Below are 22,592 nucleotides of genomic sequence, written 5' to 3'. Positions count from 1 at the left end.
ATTGATGCTGCTACTAACGGAAAAATAACAAAATAAGGCCACATTATTTTCTTGTCATTTCTGCAACACGTGCTTGTTCTAAAGGGACACAGGCATTTGGAATTCCTTTTTATCTTTTGTTAACCACACAGAAAGGATGACTCTATTTGCTCATGGCTCTTTTTCTATCCTTCACTTGTTTGCATTTAGAGGCTTGACATTCTTTCTGCTTCATATCTCAATTTTGCTGAATTATTCATGCTTTACAAGAATGTGAGAAGCAATGTAACATACCTTAGCTTTCAGGGGGAAAAATACAAATAGTCCTGCTTTGATCATTTAAAATCGTAATGATGGAGGATTTAAACATACAGAATGCAAATAACAATCAGAAACCCATAGAATTTATTATTTATGATATTTATTATTATCATTTATTTATTTAAATTAGACTGTACTGTACTGTGCTGTCGCTCTTGTGAATGCAAATGCTGTTGATACAGTAAGAGTTGTGACTTTTCCTGGATATTAAATCAGTAGCTTTACTAAAAGACATCAGAGGAGCTTTAGTAAGAGGACAACAAGATGACTGTGACTTCATGATGTATTTATTTGTTTAGTGAGTTATCCATTTCTGAGATCCAGATGTCTATTTATTCCTCAAGAAACTTGCCCACCACCCTCATACAGTAGATTGTTATGAAGTGGCCCACCTGTTATAATATAGGTTAAAGACTGCTGTATGTATGAAGCGAAGTAAGAATGCTGACAAGAAGAAAATGTAAGTCTTTGGAGACCATAACTTTATGACCAAGTACAATATGTGTATACAGAGTGTGATTTGGCTATAGTGCTGTCTTCTGTTAAGGAGCTATCCCTTCCTTACTAAATAATACATCATCCACAATAAAGTCTGTGTATGCAATCTATTCCTCACCTAAACCTAATCTTTGGCAGATGAAGACAAAACCAGTCTACATGTTGTAATTAGGGGTTTGCCAAAATTAGGTCCACCATTTAAAGTGCATTATTTGACACATAGTTCTATGTAGACTCTATTTTAATACCATATTTGCCCTAATTTTCCAAGATTATACTGTAGATAATTTATGGATATCTTTCTACACAGTTCACAGTTATCAATCTAAGGAGAATACAGTATAGTATATTCTCTTGATTTATATGCTTGTTTGACTGTACATTTTTTTATTTTGTACATAAATTTGCGATTATATAATAAATATACTGCTGAAAGAATGTGTAGACTCACTGGAAACTCATCCTGCTTCAGCTACCTAACATTTCGCCATTATACAAATCCTTCTTTTTTGACTGACACGTCTGCTACTGTCTAATTTTATATGCAGAAGGAACAACAGTATTTGCCTTCACTGGTGCTTGTGAACCACTTTTGAATGTTAGTGAGTGAGGCTGTCCAAAAAAGACATTGTAAATGGCAGGATATGCCAGCATATCATGTTATGGGCAGTACTGAGGTCACTGGTCGATGACATCCTTTTTTTATGGGATCAAGTATTCTGCCCTACACAGTTAATTCCTCATTTAAAGTCATCTGAAAAGGTCACACTAACTTTGATGTTACTTTACAATATTTCAGACTCCAGGGTTGGATGTGTTGAGAATTTATTGGCTTGTGTAAGACTAATGTGACAGCACTGCAGCAACACTTCCTTTTTAAAAATCTTTTTCTCTTTCATTATAAAGGTTAGCCTTACTTTATTTATGTAAGCCTATAACATTGAGTCAAGTGCCAATGGCCATAAAAGATGCCCTCTCAGCCAAAAATACTCTCTACAATATCATTTTGCGAGTGGAGCAGGACACTCACTAATTCTTTATTGGGACTTTGGCTCATTCCTTGGGAATGTCCTTTATTACCGTATTTTAGATGTCCATGTGCAAAGAAAGCAACTGCAACCGTACCAGGGCAAGATCCTACCGTAAAACAGTCCTGGATATTCACCAAGGAGGAAGCAGCATAAAACTTGTCACATCTAGCACACACTGTCTGCGGTGTCCTCTTATTGTTTGAAGTACCGGGACCAGATGGGCCCTGAAAAGTAAATCCTTCTCATTCCTCACTCTCTTCCTCATCCCCCTTGGTGCCTTTACTCCAACGCTGGAAGCAATGAACAGTTGAAGCCAGGAAGAAGCTTGTCATGATGGCCACAACAGACACTGAGATGCCAGAGAAAATGATGATGAGCAGGTCTGTTAGAGTCAGGGTGGCCTGGCACTCACGGAAGCTGTCCTTCGAGAGCTGGGTCAGGGACACGCGTCTGCCATCCATGGGGAGGGAGCACTCCATGCCTTCCACTCCTGCATCAAAACAGGAAATAAGATTAGACAGATTTACTAAGGAGGCTGAAGCGGAGGTTCAGTGAATGATGCCATGTTTATGGTCTTCTGGACAAAGATATTCACATTGTAGTCATTCAGAAATTACATCATTTAGCAGAGTAAGCAGACATTATGGTGTATTATTGTGCAGTATGCACAAATGTCAGCAATTATTCTTTCAATTAATAGGTGTATCGTTAACAAATGGATCTCTAGAATCCAAAAGGATATAGACAGATTAAAGGTGTTCGTGATTTTCCCATTAGACTCATGGCTCATACAGCCCACACATCTTACACCTATGAGGGTGGTCTGAAACTATTGTAGAGACAGAGTGCACTTCTTAGTTACCTTGTTTGTAAGCATTCAGCTATTTGATTCAGATAATACTGTGTTGTTGAACATCTAAATTCAACAGGGCAATGTAATGAAAGAGTGGGAGCTGATTTAATAACTGTAAGGTCGATCAGAAGTCTTCGTTTATGAGTTGACGTTGCACTGTGTATACAGTACACCCACCCACAGCATGACTGTAGGTTCACTGTGGGAATAAAGTCGAAATACTAAGATAATGTGAAGCACTGTACAGTATACTGTTAACTATATATCTACCTACTGTACAGAACACATCAAATTTGTTTTTATTAATTAATGAGGCTCTATTTTTGTTCTTCAGTGTGGTGTAAACTGTTGTGGATGGTGGCTTTTCTTTATAAGCCCTTGCATCTTTTATAAAATTAAATAAATATCCATTCAAATAACCTAAATTATTTAATGCCACTTGCAAAAGGCAAACCTCTGAGAATATATTTCTTTATTAAATGTGGCACCTGGTTACATCTCAGAAATCTTCTGATAATATCAGTGAAGGGCATCGTCTGAGACAGGGGCACCTTGACCAAACTCATCTCAAGATATGGCATGATAAATCAGTGAGTGCTGCTCTCCGCGTCTCTGTCATTTTCACATAGTTTATTGTTCAGACATCAGTTAAATGGAAAAGGACACTGACGATGGCTTAATGGATTTCAACGGTACAAGTCTTCCTCTCCAACTTATGATGACTGATGAGAACAGCTCTGGATCATTAAGTTCAGTTTTATCATGTATATGTTAAATACTGGTGACTGATACTGAAACTGCAGTAGAAGGTGTTCAGTTTCACATGCTTAGAGACTCAAGTTGTTGTACTTACAACTTTGTTAACTGTTAAGGTTAATTTTACACTTGTTAATCAGACAAGACAGTTCCAAGTCTATGGATGATACATATCTCATTACTGTCATATCCATAACACTACAAACACTTCAGGCAATAAGATATGCCTATGCAGTCAGTAAGTTACCTTCATATTGGTGGTGCAGTAGAAAAAAACAAGACATATTGATGTGGATGTTAGCTTCTAGGTGGGTAGTATAAAGCCTTGCAATGTGGGTGGCTACTTTCCACTGATATTGCACATGCAAATGCACACACTTGGCAGTACATCAGTTCTGGGTTTTTACTCAACAGTCAGCACTATTTGCACTATGCTTTGTTATCATATAAATGCAACAGCTCGTCTTGGCTACAGTTATGTTCATTTATTAAGCCACTTTAATTCTAAGTGAAATCTGCTATTCTTTGTTGATATTCAATATTTAAAATTTAAATGTGGCATTACCTATTATAGAAATATGAATAATTCAGATTGAACAGAAAACACGATTAACAATGAAATAATAAAAATTCTGAAATGATGTACCTTGCCTTATATTAACAAATAGTTGTAAAGAAAATAGCTTGAACCAGCTCAGTGTTATGTAACAATGGAAACAGAAATAATAGAAAAATTAGTGATGGAATGGAGTCCATGCTCCTCCGATTGACTCTCTACAGTATTAATTAGGTTTGTAGCTGAACTCTAAAGGAGCTTGATAAAATTTACTGACACTAATCCCTTAATACAAGATACAGATGCTCACATTTCCTCTAACATTCAATTAGTAGAGGATACAAGACGTCACACACACACACACACACACACACATACACACACACATTAAAATGCCAAAATTACAGGGCAACCAAAAGGCAGCAAATATGTTGTTGTTTTTAATCGCTTTGAATGTATACAATGCATTTGACATAATATTACAGTAATGGAGATGAGTGTGTGGATGTTTTGATCTCTTTTGATGTATTATTTTTTGTATCCAGCACTTTTTGGACTTAATTTATGTGTGGTAGCTCTGAAACTTCATGCAAGACTTACAGTGTCTATAACCTGTGTATCATAATTCAGGCTCTTTTATCTATTTTTGTGTCTTGCTCCTATCAGAGCATACACAGGCCCTAACCAGGATTACCACAGCCAGAGCATCCAACAAATGTTTTCCGGATAAGCTCCGCAGAAAACTCGAGTAGCCTGGATGATCAGATAAACTGAGTCACAGGCAAACCCAGTAACAAGAATGAGGCTTCAACCTGACAAGGAGCCAATACCAACAATCTAGCCAAGGAAGAGCAGACTGTTTCCTTGCATGTTTAATTCCAAGACATGTCTGAGTGTGTGGAGAATCACATATCACAACAAATGGATAGCCCATTGCATGTGAGAAACCTGCTCATTCACATTGTCTGAGCAAAATAAAAGTCTACTGGCCTTACAAACAAGTGCCCAACATGTTTAGAGGTGGTTAATATTATTGGTGACAATTATGAGCTGGAAATGTTTTATTTTGTCAAAAAAAATCCAATATTCTCAGAATTGTGTTGCATAACTAACCATATGGCTCACACTTTAATAGCAGCAGTTCAGTTATAAAAGTACAGTTTGACTCAGCAGGGCTTTTAGAGGAGAAATTATTTTACTGTAACATTTCCAACTGTTCTCACTGCATTTTGTGAATGGCAATAATGCGAGCTTGAACTATAAAAACATGCAAGATGTGACTTGTGAAATCTTGTGAAGTAAAATTACTATTGCTTTCTTTTAATGGTACATGGCAGCAGATGAGATCCACACACAGTTTACAAGTCCAGGAAGGCAAAAAAAAAAAAAAATCCTCTTCAAAACATTTATTGCAGCTCACCACATTTTGCAAAACAAAAGTCCCTGTAATGTGCTTTTGAGATGGATTTTGTACAAAATCTCTTCCAATGCCTGACTGTTAAATGATACAACATAAACGCTAGAGAAATAAATGTGCAAATAAAGCATTTAGAGACAGGCAGACACAGACAGAATACACTGACCTTTTGTGTTATTGTGACACACTTTACTAAAAACCAAGAAAACTTTGAATAAATCTGAAAATCCAATATATTGGAGAAGCTGTCCTGTGTGTTTGTGCCTGAGATAAATGAATCATATTTATATTCACAGTGTACTTATTGCATGGCAAAGTAACCCATCACCCCAGAGACTTAGCCTTTGTCTTTGAGACAGTTCTGTCTGGTCTTGCCTGTCCTAGATGCTTGATTAATAACATCTGAGACTGAAATTATCCTGGTGAACACATGGCCCCTGCAGGAGTTACATGATTATCACATTTATCATCATCATAGCAGAGTTAGTGAACAGGTTAATGGTGGACAGAGACAACAACGTTTGGTTATTTTTATTAGTATTTCCAACAATACTTTTGTATTAGTCTGAGCATCAAAACCTACTCTGAAGTGTATATGCTTATATATTCTGTCTGCTATTTTAATACAAATATGAATTGCGTGTACCGTATAATAAAGTACAGGATTTGCAAGGAGAGATAGCTTTTGGGTGGACATAGTTGCAGTTAAGATCTAATGTTACACAACATGAAGCACAGACTTATTACACAGCCTGACAAAAAGGAGAATTACTGAACAGCTGCGGCATTTGGCCAAAAGTGGAATCTTCTGGAACAAACATAATGATTTCTCAGTATCGCATGTTTGTTTGTGACAACATGTGCACTTCTTTCACTGAAAGATGGTGTCCAGATTTAAAGTGAATGTGGCCTCAGTTTAGAGATGTAGGAAATCAAAACATTGTTGACTGGGAACAGCTTTCTACATTACAATTCTGTTAACAAATATCAACTACTACACCTTACAAACTCCAAAAGCTTTGAAAATGAAACACTTATGTCAAGTTCACATCATATTGTACACACTGATTATGAGCAGCTGAGTGGGAAAGCCTATTCATAATATATAGATGAATTGTTGACAGTTACAATATCTCCCACTTGGCAGACATCACCATCAAACAGTTAACAAATTGGTGCCAAAATGGCTCCAATAAAATCCATCATTAATACTTATTCAACTATAAAGAACTGAGCTATACACTGTTTGTTGGCTTCATATTTCACTTGTTAACAAACAGCTATAAATATGTGCGTGTGCACTCCCAAATCACAATAAAATGAGATTTTCTCATCTTCTCATTCTACTGACATGGCGTGAAAGCAGCATCACCATAGTGAGCAGCTAAAAGTCACTAATTACCATCTGACCAATACTGAAATACTTCAGTAGTCTACGTCATTTTTTGCTGAGATGCTAGCTAGCTAGCCATTGATTAGCTCTAAACAGGATACTTCAGTACCTTTTAGTTATATTTCTATTACAAACATGGGCCTTTGAATTGCAGTGACAGAACACAAAAAAGAGATAAATGTAAACTGAAAGACAAACGGTGGTGAACGTTCCCTTGTAAAATTGCACACATTTCTTTCCTTTAAACAAGCTCCAGGTTTTGCTATCAACAATCAATAACAATAAAAATTTTGGCAGCCACTTTTAATTTAGATACTTGTCAGTTGTTTGCACTCAGTGGGCTGTGTGTAATGGATGTTGTATTGGCGCTTCATCACCACATGTTCACATCACTCGTTTGAACATGTTGCTTATGTGTTAGAGTTTAAACACTGACATTAAAATGTTGCTTAAAATTTCAATACATGACATTCAGCCTATAGATGTGATTTGTGTCGTTTACTCGATAAAGTTGGGGAAAAAAAGAAAGCTGACAGCTCACAAAACTCAGATCAAACTGTCAAACTAGGCAGTGTTAATTGAATATGGATCAAGATTCTGTTACTGCATTACCTATTTCTCACCTCAAATGCATATATTTAACATATTTTAGCGTACTTGTTTAGCTGTAATTTGAGAAAGTTTGTGACCTGGCCACCATCTTGGAAACAGACATGGAGGACACGGAGGGACTCACATGCACTAACATGCACGAGCAGTTGGTGCGGCTACCAAAACAAAGAAGAGAGAGGCTCGGATAACAACACACACAGAGGGAGTGTGACTTCATTCACTGCTCAGGTCGCCATTACTCCACTATATCTTTACATAGCACATAGTTGTTTGCTGACATCCAGCGAGGCTCAATGTCATTTATTGCACCTTTAATTATTATACTGGTAAGATCTAGAGAACAGATTATTAGGGATGGGAATTTTATTTGATGTTGTTGAACTCATTACACAAAGAGATATAAAAGGCAGCGAGATAATAAGAGACAGAACAAAGATAGTGTACTGTATGAGGGTGTGGGAGAGAAACTAACTTTGTTTTGTACTTATTCAGGATTATTCTGTTCAGCAATAATGTACTACAGGTCCAGAATAGAGTTTCTAAATGTCCAGGAATTCTATGAATGAGTCAAATGCAGTTGGCGGCATGCTCTTATGTGTTTAGTAGAGTGTGTTTGTATGAAAAGGGTATATATTAGATGTTCCACTTAAACTTATATTAACAAAAGCTGTACTTACTCAGTGGCAGAGAAAACTGATATTCAACAATCGATTTTCAAAACCTATAACTGAGCAAATGAATAAAGGAAAAAGAAAAATACTGAGAGGTTAAAATATGAATATAATTAGAATAGAATAGAATTAAGAGTTTAGTAAGATTTTTTATATGCTCAGCATGAATCATAGTGGATGATATGACTAATTTCATTTTTGATGAAAACTACAGTGGGCCAGCTTTGGAAATGGATAGACTGATAATCATTTTTTAGTCCATAAATGACTTCAAACACTATTATGACCTCACATTAAAGGTGGCTGGTGCAGGCTACTGCACAATAATGCAGCACAAATCATGCCCTTACACTATCAGGTATGTCAGCCCACACAGCTATGTTGCATTCCTGGCACAGACAGTTGATGGATTACATTTAGGATTACAGCCAGCCATGAGGATAGGCTATCTGCTGTCTCAGCCGTGATTGATCCACCTAGCTGTGACAGTCTGATATCGGCAGCTTGTTTCGCCTCCCTCCTTCAACACCACGCTGTCTGTCCAGATTGATCTCTGCACCATGCAAAGGAAAAATCACCGCAATCTTGCATCCTCAGACTCCTATACAAGTTAGTAAGTCTGCATTTGTCCCTAAAACAATGATGTCTAGACACTCTACATAGGAAATCCAGTAGAGATAATGACTCACATAACTGTCCCCTCCCTACTTTATTAAATGAGATGAATGTGCTACTCAAGTCCAATAACTGGTAAATGTAAAAAACAACCAGGCAGATATAATTACAGAGAGATGGAAGAAATATTCAGTTGCAATCACAGAAAAAGGAAATCTGAAGGAAAGATTATGAGAGGTTCATACAAGGAGAGGGCAAGAGTAGGAGCCGGAGAGAGAAACAGTGTGGAGAATGTGTGAAATGAATGCACAAAATGACAAGCATTCATGTGACAGTGGGGTGAGGGTGAATCATTCAGGAGGGGATTCCTCCTGCGTGGAGACTCACTGACATCACTGTACCATGGGTATATTCAAAGTGTTTCATCACAAAAGCACACATGCACAACCAGGATTTTTTTTTTTTATATTCACACATACAAGAGATGATAGTTACACGTGAACACTATTAGATGCCCTTTTAATGCTTTTCTTTCATAATTAAAAGCAGTTTGTGTTCACAGTTTATTATGATGAAACAGCTAAATACATAGGTCAAGTTTGTGTTTCACAGTCGACCACACACAGGCCCGCAGAAAAGTATTAATGCATGATGCTGCACACCGCCGGTGATATAAAGCTTTTGGCTTCTCACCTTTTATTTCTGACACTTGGCAAAATGTCTCTTTCTGCTTCTGTACATGCGGCAGCTGATGCTATCACACTGTGTAATTCTGTCCATCTTTTTCACACTCGGCTCTCCCTTGCCAGCACTATCTCTCTCACATCCCAACTTTAAATAAACATGAAATTAGGCCAAGATAAAAGAAGCTGTCAGCCTGTGGTAATGGAATAGATATTTTTTCATCACATACCCATTAGCAGCAAAGATAGCGAGTAATGTCTAGTTGGGCGCTATATCATCATGCGTGTGCTATGTAGTGCCGGTCAGTGGCATCATAGTTTCAGAGCTGATCATGCCCTATGGTAACAGGTCTCTGCAGAGCAACTCGATAGGCTACGAAGGAAAATTCAGACTTTGACCCTGTCACATGAACTGCTAGTTTGTAGTGAAACTGTTCAGGTCATGGCTAGTGTTGATAGCAATACCACGATGGACCTCAATCTCCCATGGGAGTTGGCCTGCCCTGCCCTGTAGGCAGCTCTGGCTCCAATTACCCTGGCCAATGTGCCGTAGAACTGTGTCACTCTGAATTATACATGGCCTTTGTTCATCTTTAACCCAAGAGCACTGGAGACAGCAGTGGATCATGTTTACACTCATCCTTCCATTAAAACATTTATTAACCTGATTGGTGGCTAATAGAAACATACAAATTGTCCCCAAAAGGTAATGCCAAAGGGAGCAGATAATTATTACAGCATGTGTGTCTGTCTGGTTGCTTCGCAGTGCAAAAACAGTATTGCACTATATTTCTGTGGAAGATATTGAATCAGTCAGATTCACAACCATGTGGAAAGAAATCTATTTTTTCTATCCAAAGAAAGAAAAATCTGAATTTTGAGCATTTTCCACCCACTCATCATGATGACCTGCAGTAATCAAAGTTATGCAAACAGAAAAGTGTGCTGCTTTGAGAGATCAAAATCACCGGGGAAATCAAGATGTAAAAAATGGAATGGGAATTGGGTTTACAGCATGGGCTCTGCAGCTGCTACATTATGCAGGCCATCACAGAGCGAACCATAGATATGTCAGGATGACTGAAAATAGCAGCACATTTTTTTTGTCACGATTTATTGACAAAATTTTAAATTAGTTTAAGATTATTTATTCTGCCGATGCTTTATTTTACAGTTTGCTGAGAGTGGTAGTTTAGGGTGGTGATATCATCAGCCTTATTGATGATACTGAGCAATCAGCTTGCATATATTAGCTGATTACCAACACCTTTACCTCCTCTTGGTGATGGGGTTTTAACCCCAATGTTCTGTTTCTCTTTAACAGCTAAAAAAACATACTCAGCATTGTTTTATCACCTTGATACTTAATCATTTTCCTAATTTTCTTCCTTTCTTCCTTCACAGAAAAACTATACATTACTTCTATTTGGGGTATGAGAGACCAGTGCTGTAATCATGCAATTAAATTTAATTTGTTCTACATCTGTGACAGTACATTTTTACGCAGCGGTAGGTCCCAAAAACATGTGTGCAGGAGTCCAGTTGGATTTCTAGTAAACATGCTTATGTCTACTTTGCTTTTGTGCTTTTTGAATATCAGTGGGATTGGTTTTAAGAGAGACCACGCTCACAACTTTTCAGCTCTTTAGCTGATTTGTTTCATGATGAAAGAGACATAAGGATGCAATGAGCAATTTCTGTCTTTATAATTGAGTTTCTCTATGATGAATGAAATATTAAGTTGAAACACCCACACTGATGATGGCTGTTAGAGTTGATACATATTGAAAAGCTTATCAAGTCAACCTCATTCACTAATGACTGTCCATCTGTTATTGTGCAACCACTTCTAATACAGCGATCCAGAGAATAGGTCAACACATTTTTTCTGTGATCGAGAGAGCTCAGTCATTATGTTAATTAGGTCTGGCTCTGTGATGCCTGTATGTTTGCACCAGCGTTTTGTGAATCTAACTCGTTATAATCCTCCCTGCTACTTTGTGTTTGTTCAACAGTAGATTTTTATATCCATAAAGTTTCAGTGTGACACAGTGCTGGAAACAGAAACATCCACAGGAAATATCAGTCAGCTGTCAAAACCGGCTGCTCTGAGGATAGGTGGTAAACACTTTTTAGATTTTGAAAAAAAATCTAAAACTTGGTTGGTTGGTATAACCTTCTGTCATTGACAGGCAGAATTGTCCTTTAAAAACGTGATTAATACAAATACAAGCACTGACACATCCAAACACAGAAATGCAACCATGATGAATCCAATTTTTTAAACTGTACGTTCCTCTATCAGTCATCTTAAATAGCTGTATGTGTCACACTTCGTTTTGACCGTCTTGCAGTAAGAAGAATAAAGCATATTTCTATAAATTATACACAAAGGAAAACAAAGACTTGGAGGATATTTTAAGTTCAGTGAAACAACCTTTTGTCCTCTGACCAGTTACAGAACTAATTTGCATTTCCTTAGAGGAGAGGGAGCTAAGATGACAAACAATTGTTATTCCTTTTGCCAAAACGTTATTTGTCATCCAAACTTCCGACAGGCTATAATTAGCATTACAAAGTACATTCCAGACAGCTTTTATCGGCCAATAATAAACAAAATCATACAATAATGAAAAATGTAGAACACTTCATATACCTAATACACATAAGCATGTATGTATGTGTGTGTTTTTCTCTGGGTCATAAAGCAAATACTCAATGATGGGGATGTAAGAGCTGCATATGAGGTAAGATAGATATTACTAACTCAATTTGAGTGCATATGCACTGGGGCCAGTTGGTAGCCATGCCAGCAGCTTGGCCAGGCCTTTGGCTTCTTCTTTGTTGTTGATGTCTGTCTGGCCAGCACTGCTAATGCAATTCATTATGCCTTGCAGTTGACAACACTTAGAACCCGTGATTAATGCATTTGCAGCCTCCTACTAGGGGGAATCAGGTATTCTTGCCAGTTTGTCAACTTTGCTTCCTCACAGGCCCAAACTTATCTGTTTTTGGGGCAAATGCAGAAAGAACGGAGAGGAAAGCGAGAGCAGTATCGATAGTACAGAACACCGTGGCCTAAATGTATATAAGGAGTTTGCTTTTGTGAGTTGTCAGCAGTTTGCGACATCCTGTCTGTGTTTTGGGGGAGTTGAATTAAAGCTTTTGCCAGCTATAAACAATTAGTGTTTGAGTCAGACTTTTTAAAATAACAGTTTTTGCTAAAAAAAAAAAAAAAAAAAGCACATTTACAATATCACATGTTATGATATCCATAATGTCTAAGACGTTGCATTTGGTTAGATTAACTGTTTTAGTTACCGGCTTTGCCTGAATCTTAGATTTGATTTATGATGCCTGTAATCCTTTTCACACATTGCAGAAGATTTGGGCAACTGCAGTTCAGTCTTTGGACAAATGTTGTAAACAGGTCAACATTTCACACTCCAGCAACCTTGGAACACTGACAGAAATAAATGTGCCCGCTCCTTAACCGCACACATTTATACACAAACACCCTGTATCCGAACATTATGTACTATAGAATATGCCCTACACACATATGTATATACTATATGTCACATACTGTGTGTCACATCTTAAATTCTCACATAAAGCCAAAATCATGTAATGTGTCAAACCCACACTTTGATGTGAATACGATAACAGCACAAGCTACTAGTCATGTGTGGCTGAAATGTCAGATCTGTTTATTTTTGCCTCCTCGGCTCCCACGTGCTGGCTTGCACAAGATAACTGCTGTCTGTGTCCTCTGTATTGTTAAGGACACCAATAGTACTATACATACAGTTGACCTTCAGCCAAAACATTTATTGTTCCCGCTGAATAAAACATGATTATGATTTGTCTCAAAATAAATGGCTTCTGACAGGTGTAGTAGATATTCTGTATGGTCTACTGAATTACATGAACACAGATTTAAACAATTGTGTTTTGTGTGTGTTAACAAGGACATATACTGCAACCACTATCAGAGGCCAGCGACTTTGGCTGTTGAGACCAATCAACTCCATCTAAGTAGATCTTACCCACAATACATCTGAAGGGACATGGTGATATCATTGTCTTGTGTTGTTCTTCAGATGCGCATGCACACATTGAGACTGCCTCACACACACACACACACACACACACACACACACACACACACACACACACACACACACTCAAGCCAAAACTTCAGCCCTGTTACCTAACTCAAAGCTCCAGGCTGAATCACAGTGATAGACAGCGTCTATAGTATGGGCCCTCAAAAGATAGAGCAATAAATATTGCTTACTTCCATTGGTGTAGGGCACTTTTTTGATAATATTGCTGAATTACAGTGTCCACCAAAATGGCAAGTCTTATATAAATAAGTATTATATAAATATAAGCCTTAAATTGATCTATCTCACTACCACGCAGGATAGAGGACGGTGCTTTGTTTACGTGGTGATATTGCATGTGTAACAAGGAAAACTGCAAGCTAAAATGATTGATATGAGTTGTTGTAATTTCTTGTTCCACATTGGAGGATGCTGCGTTTTGAGTAGGAGTCTCATTCTGAATTTTGACATTAATCAAATTTCAAAACAAATCATCCTTGTAGTCCTCACTTTCACGAGTGCTATTGTCTCATATTACACAATCAGTCTCACACATTATATGCTATGGGGGTGGAGGAAGAAAGAGATAAAATTAGAACGAGGGAGAGGGAGGGGGGGTTCCCTCTTCTACAGGGAAAACATAAATAGACCAGAGTGGTGTTATGGCAATGGATTTGCCATAATACTGTTGTGTATGTTGTGCTCGGATACGCTTTATTTGGGTCAAGCACATGAAAAGAAAATGCTTCCTAGATTTTCTTACTCACCGTTTGGAAGCTTGTGACTGTTCTCCATCAGCCATGAGAACAGGTTGGCAAAGTTGCAGTTGCACACCCAGGGGTTGCCCTCTAGCCTCACCACCCGCAAGGAGGGCAACTGACTCAGTGCCCCCACCTTTAGGGTGGACAGGGCGTTACGCTCCAGTTCCAGTTCTCTTAGAGAGGTGAGGCCCAGGAAAGCATCCTCATTCACCATGCTCAGATATGGGTTGTTGCCAAGGCGTAGTTTGATCAGGCTCCGGGACTCCCCAAATGTCCCCTTAGGGATTTCAGTCAAATTGTTGCTGCCCAGGTCCAGGAAGACCAGCCTGGAGGAGGTGCTGAGAGTCCCCGGTTCTATGTGGGATAGGGAGTTGTTTCGGAGGTCCAGGTAGACCAAGTCACTGTACAGAACCAGGAAGTCCGAGGGGATGCGGGGTATCCAGTTGTCAGCCAGCAAAAGCCTGCGCACATCCAAGGGGATCTCATCGGGTAGACGGGTCAGCCCGCGGCCACTGCAGTCCACAGTGTGAGGATCTGGGCACAGGCAGGTTGCTGGGCAGTTTTCCCCCCGGGTCCATAAGACAGAGGATAGCAAGATGAGGATAAGTTGGAGCAAGCAGACACATGGCAACATGGTCATGGGGGTGAAATGAGTTAGGGGGGAAAGAGTCTCAGGGTATGGACAAATAGGAGAGGATGGGTGGGGGCAGAGAACAGGGTGAGGGTCAGAGGGCAGGAGATCAGGACAAGGGAGGGGAAGGGGAGAGTGAAAGGGGGCGGACGGGGATCAATCCTCGTGAAGGAACATCCTGCTGTTGTGGAGATGGAAATCTGGAAGGGCTCAGGAATTGGGAGGCGGCAGAGCAGCGGCAAAAACACTTTTCCAGGAGATCATGTAGCAAGCTGCTTGGATTGAATAGCAGACCGCCTGCTTTGAAGAGGCAAAGAGAGGGAGATAGTAAGGAGTAGGGAGCGGGAGAGCAAGAAAGACAGAGCTTAACAGAGAGGGGAGGGTAGCTTAAGAGAGGTAAATAGACACGAGCAAGCTGGGACTGATGAGAAGCCGGGGGCACAGACAAGGGAGAAGGGGGTTGAGGAGGGGGCTCTGTCCGCCACGCTACCCCACAGTTGATCTGGCGGCAGTGACAGACAAAGGCAATAAGGTCTCTGACACAAAAGGATATATGGAGCTGTGATTCAAGCATGACAAGCAAGGAGTAACATCGTTGCATCCCTCCATTAGTCCCAGGTCTCTGTGTAGAAAAGCCTGACGGTCTGAAACGAGAGAGAGAGAAGCCCACAGAACATCGCTCAAGTGTGTGGTAAGGTTATCCCCCCTTATTATTCCCTCTCTGAGCTCCCAATGTCCAGCAACATGCTGTGAAAAGACAGCACAGCTCAATGTTACACTGTCCAGCACGATATCAAGGCTGTGTTGCTGTGCAGAGAGAATCCAAATGTCCAGGCAGGAGCTTCATGCACGTAGATCGCAGTGCTGAGCTGCACACAGCCATGCCAATCCAATGTCTGCCTCTGAATCTACCACGGTTTATCTCATGCCCTCTCCCCTCTCCTTATTTCCAGGGAGGCGTGCCTGAGCCATGCTGTCAACATGTGATGTCACTTCCTATAGTGTAAAGAAATGACTATGAGCTATATCTGGAGGAAAAAAAACCCAGAAACATAGAAGTCATATAGTTATAACACAGCTTTATTTCTGAGTGTGTCCTGAAAAATGTTTTTTGGAGGAAATTACCTTTACAAATGTTACATTCTTCTTGCTATCTCTGCACCTTTTCACTTGATCTGTGATCTGTTAACAATAACAAGCCCTTAGTTTGACATTAAGCCTCGCTGGTTTGACAGTTTTAGAGAACATCTTGTGAAACAGAGGCAGGATTACACAGCCTCTCTGTCACTGAATCTTCATTAGTTGTCTACAAATAGAAAACTGTGACCTTTTAGAATATGCAGCATTAACCTTCATCCATAAATATTTACTAACTATTGCTGGCATTGTGGGAACTATTTTGTTCCTACAATGCCAGCATTAGCACACTGAGTTCTGGTGTAGGTTAATAATGTTAATGACATTTGATATGCCATCTCTATATGAATCAATTTGCCTTCTCATTCATATATTTAGATGACTGCTCTATTTTGGATAATAAAATGGAGGTTCCATGAGTCTCAAACCATAATGGAGAGAAGCCGATTATTTCAGTATGTGTATTGAATTGCCTAAATGGGATTTGCTCCAACAGGTAAATGTAATTAGACCAAGGGTGTTGCAGGGGGACCGTGAATTAGACCTGTAGATGCAGCAGAAGCGTGAAATTTTGAAGAAAGTAATGCTGTCATGGATGTTAATTGTGTATTTCCAATTCATTTTCACAATGGACATTTAATACATTAGGACATGTTTGCATACATATTGCACGCACACCTGCACGTCATAATAACCAAGCAGCAGGCTATAACATCTATCTCACTTCATCACAAGTAATCTAATAATACAATTCCTTGCTCGAGGCATCCACTGAAGTCAGATGAGTCTGCAGCATCAACAGTGATGATGACTTTGTGCCACAGGGAAAGGAACGGATTTTTCACCAAAAAAGGGAGATTTTGTCAGCATAGATGAGCTGAAAATCACTAAAAGCTGAGGCAACTTTAATGGTTCCCTGTAAACACATTTCAAATTTACATCTTACTATGATCATTCATTTTGTGGTGCTGCTGTTTTATATGCAGTGTTTAAATATTTGCTGGAAGGTTTGATGCTTTTTTTTCCAAAAATCCTTTTCATGCAGTTTCTTACAGAGAAAAGCAGTGATGCAATGGGTTTTCTTTCTGATGTGCCACTGTGAAAAAAAAAAGCCTCTTATAAAACAGAAAAAATATATAATTATAAATAGCAACTTGAATTTCTGCCTGTCCTCATCATCACTGGTGCTGCTATAGAGACTCAGCTCTGATCAATGTGTTCGCTCTGTTGATTAGCAAAGATTTATATCTGCAGTAAATCTAATATGAGATATATCTTCTGAATTTGAATCAACATGCTTCGGTTGCTTTTTGTTGTTTGTTTTTCAAAATATATCTTTATATAGTGATGATACACTAAAGTATGGGTTGATGCAGATTATATACTAGTAAAGTTTTTGCGAAAAATATATTGTATATATTAGATAGTCTTGGATATATGGATTTTGATGTTATGGCTTCCTAATCTTTACATATCAAAGCGGGAAATTAATTGCGATTAATAAGATTAATGATGGCTGAAGCCATTTGGTTTTTTTGCGAATACATAACCCTGCATGATGGGTCACCAATATGGCTTCCTTGGACATTTTGAATGGAACTGAGCCATCGTTAATGATATCAGTTACACCTGTGCTTTTCCTGCTATCACAAGTCAAAATGTCTCCTTCCTCTTTTTCGTGGTTAGGATTAGTGTTGTACGTACTAACTTCTCTTTTCATTTCAGACCTGTCGTTCCACACCTGTCCACCAGTTGTCACAGTATCCCGCCTCAGCTAATCACCTGACCCAGTCACCTACCTGCCCAGCTGTTCATTAACAATCAGCCACAACATAGCGGCTAAATATCAGTCACTGTCTGCCAGATTGTCTAATGTTTCTTATCACCCCTTTCAGAAAGCAGATTCTCACTATTCTCACTGAGACTCCAGCCTGCCGTGTAGTTCAATACATTCACTGATAAACCTGAGACTTACTGAATAACAGTGAATAATTACCATATAAAAGTTAGTTTTCAGTTTCACCTCTCCCGCCGTCTCGATCGCACATACATGTCCTTTCTCTCACCTCTCACTCTCTCTCTCTCTCTCTAAATTCTTTGAAGGGTCAGTTAGATTATATTCAAACATTGATATCATTGAGTTAATTTCATTTCCTGGTAGCAACACAAGTTCACCAAAGCAGCGTGAGCACCTGAGCCACATCTAACCCTGGATGGGAGGAGGGTCGTAAAAGAGGGTTGACTGACGTGGGTTGGCTCACACAGATTATGGAGTTTGATACTGTGTCGGCGTGAATGGGGTATTAATGTGCTGGTCTTTAATGTGTCCTTCTGATTCATTAGCCTGGCCTGACTGCCCTCTCATTTCTGATTTAAAGCTGCCTTATGACCTAGTAAAGACTCTTTTTACCACACTTGTTCTGTCTCCTGAGTCTGCTTTTTGGCACCAGATCTGTTATCCAGTGTTACAACACTCTGGGATATAATGTCCATCCTACATCCTATTGCAATAGACTTCTTCACAGCAGACATTTTGGCATATCAAAGCAGAAAAAGAACAGTCTATTAAGGTAGCAATGAGTTTTAACTGATCACTTAAATATGCTAAGGTGCAGGCAACAGCTGCAGATCGTTGTTTTGCATACTAATTGAATCCTGAACGAAATTAAGAATATGAAGCTGGACATGCATTATGTTCTACTGTGAGTTTAATCATGTGGTAATGTCCTGTCGTCATCATAGATCTTGTTAAGTGACTAATACTTGAGCTGATATTAGTCATTCAATTGTAGTTGCTGGCTGTTTTTTTTTTCATTGCTGTATTTTTACTTATGAGGACAGTCATAGCTGCAAGGAAATGCTTTCCTCCGAAAAAGGTGCATATTAAGGAAGATAACACATTTCCCCTGCCCTGTTTCCGTCAGCTGATTAATTGTTAAGCAGCTCAGATGAAATGGACTTAGAGATACTTAAAATGGAGATGGCTCACATTGAAATGCAACTAGAGCACTGCCACTGGCGGATATAATGGCCACTGTGTTGCTGAGGGAAGTGGTGCAGATGTCCAATCCCCAAATATGATCCTGTAAGTCTCTTGACAGCAGTTCTTCAGTGTTTAAAGGCCTGAAAATATGTTTGTATGGTGGTGGTGGACCTTTTGGCTAGTTTCTAGCAAGTTCCACTTCGAAAACTTTATCATAAGGTAGACTAAATGTTACACTGCTACGCTAAGCCAGGCTTGTGATAATTCCTAAATATCTAAGGCTAGCAAGCCCATGACCTAGTGCCTAGGGTGTTGCATTAGACATGAAAAATGTGACCTAGATTTACCTGGGTGAATGTGAACTTTCCTACTTAGGGTGTGTGTGTGTGTGTGTGTGTGTGGTTGACTCACCACCAGGCCACTGTTTGCTTGCTTCCCGCAACCAGCTCACTCGGACCAGGCGAGCTCTCTGGAGTCGTTCTGTTGATCCAGTTTTGATGTGGATGCACTCAACTCAAACCCAAAAACCTCTAGCAACAGATGCCACCCCCCCCCCCCCCCCCCCAGTCTTCCTAAACCACGCCCACTTCAAAAAGACATTCACCAAAATAAACTGCTAAAGCTTAACCATCACACTAATCATTTTGTCAACATTGCTTGTATCTATTTTATGACAGATTGCAATCATTCATTTTTACAACACTGGTGGCTGATCATGAATTAAAATGTCCAATGGAAAATATACCCTTCATATGCTCTCTTTATTTTTTAATCATCATAAATACAAAAAAATTTATTTGATTTTTAGGCATTTTGAGTTTATATGGTAGTGAAAGTAAATATACACACAAGACATGCAGGAAGGGGAGATTAGGATGATATGCAACATAAGCCCCCTCCTGAAATCATACCAGACATATCGATTTATTTTAACATTATTTTCACACTGCTGTCATGTTACCAGACCATCATGTCTGAAATCCGAGAGCAAATATTTGCTTTTCATTAGCTAGTGTGCAAACAACTTTAACATTGTATAGTAAGAATTAGCTGACCAGACTCTCTACACACTAACTTCAACTGCAGCACAACTTGTCTTAATCCTAAAACAAAGTTGTTTAACTTGCATTACAGTTAGCTAACCTCCTCAGGTGACACTAGTGAAAAGTAGTGTCCAATTTGTTGTCACATTAACAAAATCATTGTGGAGTGACATGACTGTATACTCTATGATGACACTTGTCCATATGAATAAAAATTACCTCCAGGGCAAATGAGGTGCACAAATGCAGCATAAGTACCACACAGTCAAGGCAGCTTTAGTTTTAGTTCAATTAGTTTACTTGTTTAAATTACAAATAAGTGTTTTGTTTTGTTTTTTTCCAAAAAAAAAATAGTCACACCAGATTTTATAGTTTTAGTGGTTTGAATATTTATTTGTAAGCCCTTTTTGGTTTTGGTCAGTCCCTAAAGTCAAAGTACCACTTTGACTTTGCTTGGCTTCCTGTGACTTTCTGAAATCCATCATGCTTGCACACATGGTTGACCATGGTGGGTGCTGAAGTTATGGGTGTCTCATTAATGTGGCTTTCACCTGGGACACAGCTGACAATAAAGCAGCAGCAATGTGATTCTGCTGCAGTAAACGTTATAAATCTTTTACTACAGCTTAAATTTACAGCAGTTTTATAGCTATGGCCCATTCCGTTGTGGTATCACTGTATGCATGGCGTTATTATTCTGGGTATAAGCCTTGTCCTTGCAATGTCTTTTTTGTTGTTGTTTGTTTATTTGTTTTATTTGTTTTTTCACCAACCTGCTCAGGGACTGTAGATGAAAATGATCACTTGGATAATCTGGCACTTTCAAGTCATAATAATGTCAATTAATTTGCATCCCTGGTGGATAAAAGAAAAGATAAAGTAAATAATATTGGGATATCCCAAATATATTCAGTATTAGTCAGTATGTAATCAAACAACAAGTCTTTTAAATGTTTTAGGATTTTCTAAAATATTTATGAAGACAATTAAAGTGAGATTTATTGTTGCATTCACTGGAGCAAAAAGGCACTGAAGAGCATTATGGATTCACAGCTCCTATGCTCCTATGACGGAGAAATAAACACGTACCTTTTTAAATAAGGATCTTGTCATCTAAATCCTGCTTGAATTTGTTTACCTCTACTATATAGGTTCAGGATGAAGAGATATTACTTTGAGAGCAATGTCACCCCACTAATTTAGACAGAGAAGATTTTTTATGTAGATTTAAAATTACTTCGTGGCTCCAAAGCTTCCAGAGGTGGGAAGACTGAAATTTCCCTGTTGGTTTTCCATCACTTTGCTCTCTACTAACCTTGAAAGCCTGTAAAAAAAAACAAATATATTGAGAGTCCACTAGAGGAATGGTCAGAGCTTTACTTTCTCAACAGCTGCTTGCACAAATTGATTTTCAAATCTTTCTAGCAATGACAAGCAACTGAAGCGTTAAATGAAGTGTTCTGTAAATGTAACATGAGGGGGAGACGAGCCGGTGTTTGAGGGTTTAGTGACCTTGTCAGTGGAGACAAAACATTAGTCATGGTTTACTGTACTGATGTCTTGCCAGGTTACTTGATGGATTAAAGCACAATCAGAGAAGCATCAAGAATTAGCTGCGTGACTTATGAATCAAACTTCCAAACCATGGTTTCTGCAATTGTAACCAGATGAAAAATATCATTAAATAAAAAAATATCTGAAACTTCAGAAGTTTGCCTCCAATAATACACTGAGAGCAAGTTTTAAACAAACTGATGATTCATATAGATGAAATTAAAAAGATTTTATGTAAAATAAATAAATAAAAGATTTTATGGGGCAGAGGCTTCTTGATGTTTTTTTATGATGAAGTTTGCTACTGCTGTTGGAGGGTCAGAGTTAGGGCATCTAGGCATCTGTCAAAACTGAGATTAGGCTGAAAGGTTCTTTTGGCATCATGGTAGCCTAGTGCATAGTATATACCAACATCCCCTTTTTGATTCTGAACAAGGATCTTTGTTGTATGTCATCCTGCTTCTACGTGAACTGTGCAATAAAGACAAAAAAAACGACCCAAAAACCTGTTTGTTTCAAACTCTACTCTTCATATAACTATTGCTTCAATGGCATTTCCATGACTATACTCAACATGCAGCTACAGTAGTTCTACAGAATCATACTTACACATAGTAAAGCATTATTGTGTAGGTTTACAAGAGATACCACCTCACTAACGGGGACTTGTTTACTTCTTCCTACTTCCCTGGATTAGTGTGTAAGATCCCACACTGCAAGAGTTTAGATTTTCATTATGACTGTATGCAGTTACACATACAGATATGCCTTCGTATATGTATCATGTCATGCGTCTCAGTAAATCTGAAAATGCTGCTCATTACCATCTCAAAATGTTTTTTACAGAAGGTGATAGTTGCCATCACAGCTTACTCCCTCTCTTACTGCTAAAATTAACCAAGTGTCCAACTGCAGCTGCATATGGAGGCAAATTAAACCCATGCCAGATAGAGATTAGATGAGAAATTGGATAGGCCTGTCTGATTTGC

At 38.8% G+C, this 22,592-nt stretch overlaps 1 protein-coding gene across 1 annotated transcript; it reads right to left on the bottom strand.

The window, feature by feature from the left end:
* Positions 1-456: 456 nt before the first annotated feature.
* On the bottom strand, positions 457-15,807 carry lrrc38b (leucine rich repeat containing 38b). Its single transcript, XM_042406967.1, has 2 exons — positions 14,262-15,807; positions 457-2,319 (listed from the first exon to the last, which is right to left on the bottom strand). The coding sequence occupies exons 1-2, from the start codon at positions 14,893-14,895 to the stop codon at positions 2,072-2,074; spliced, it is 882 nt and encodes a 293-aa protein (XP_042262901.1). The 5' UTR covers positions 14,896-15,807; the 3' UTR covers positions 457-2,071.
* Between the last annotated feature and the right edge of the window lie 6,785 nt (positions 15,808-22,592).

The sequence above is a fragment of the Thunnus maccoyii genome, chromosome 3 (assembly GCF_910596095.1).
Source record: "Thunnus maccoyii chromosome 3, fThuMac1.1, whole genome shotgun sequence".
In the NCBI taxonomy this organism is placed as follows: Eukaryota; Metazoa; Chordata; class Actinopteri; order Scombriformes; family Scombridae; genus Thunnus; species Thunnus maccoyii.
The sequence above is the reverse complement of the archived record's forward strand: the minus strand, read 5'-3'. Positions and strand labels throughout refer to the sequence as shown.

What these genes read in the sequence shown, in the direction of transcription:
- lrrc38b (XM_042406967.1), bottom strand. Translation starts at nt 14,895, where the DNA reads ATGACCATGTTGCCATGTGTCTGCTTGCTCCAACTTATCCTCATCTTG. An exon ending in CAGTCACAAGCTTCCAAACG is followed by an intron (nt 2,320 to 14,261) that starts GTGAGTAAGAAA and finishes GTTTTGATGCAG; the next exon opens with GAGTGGAAGGCATGGAGTGC.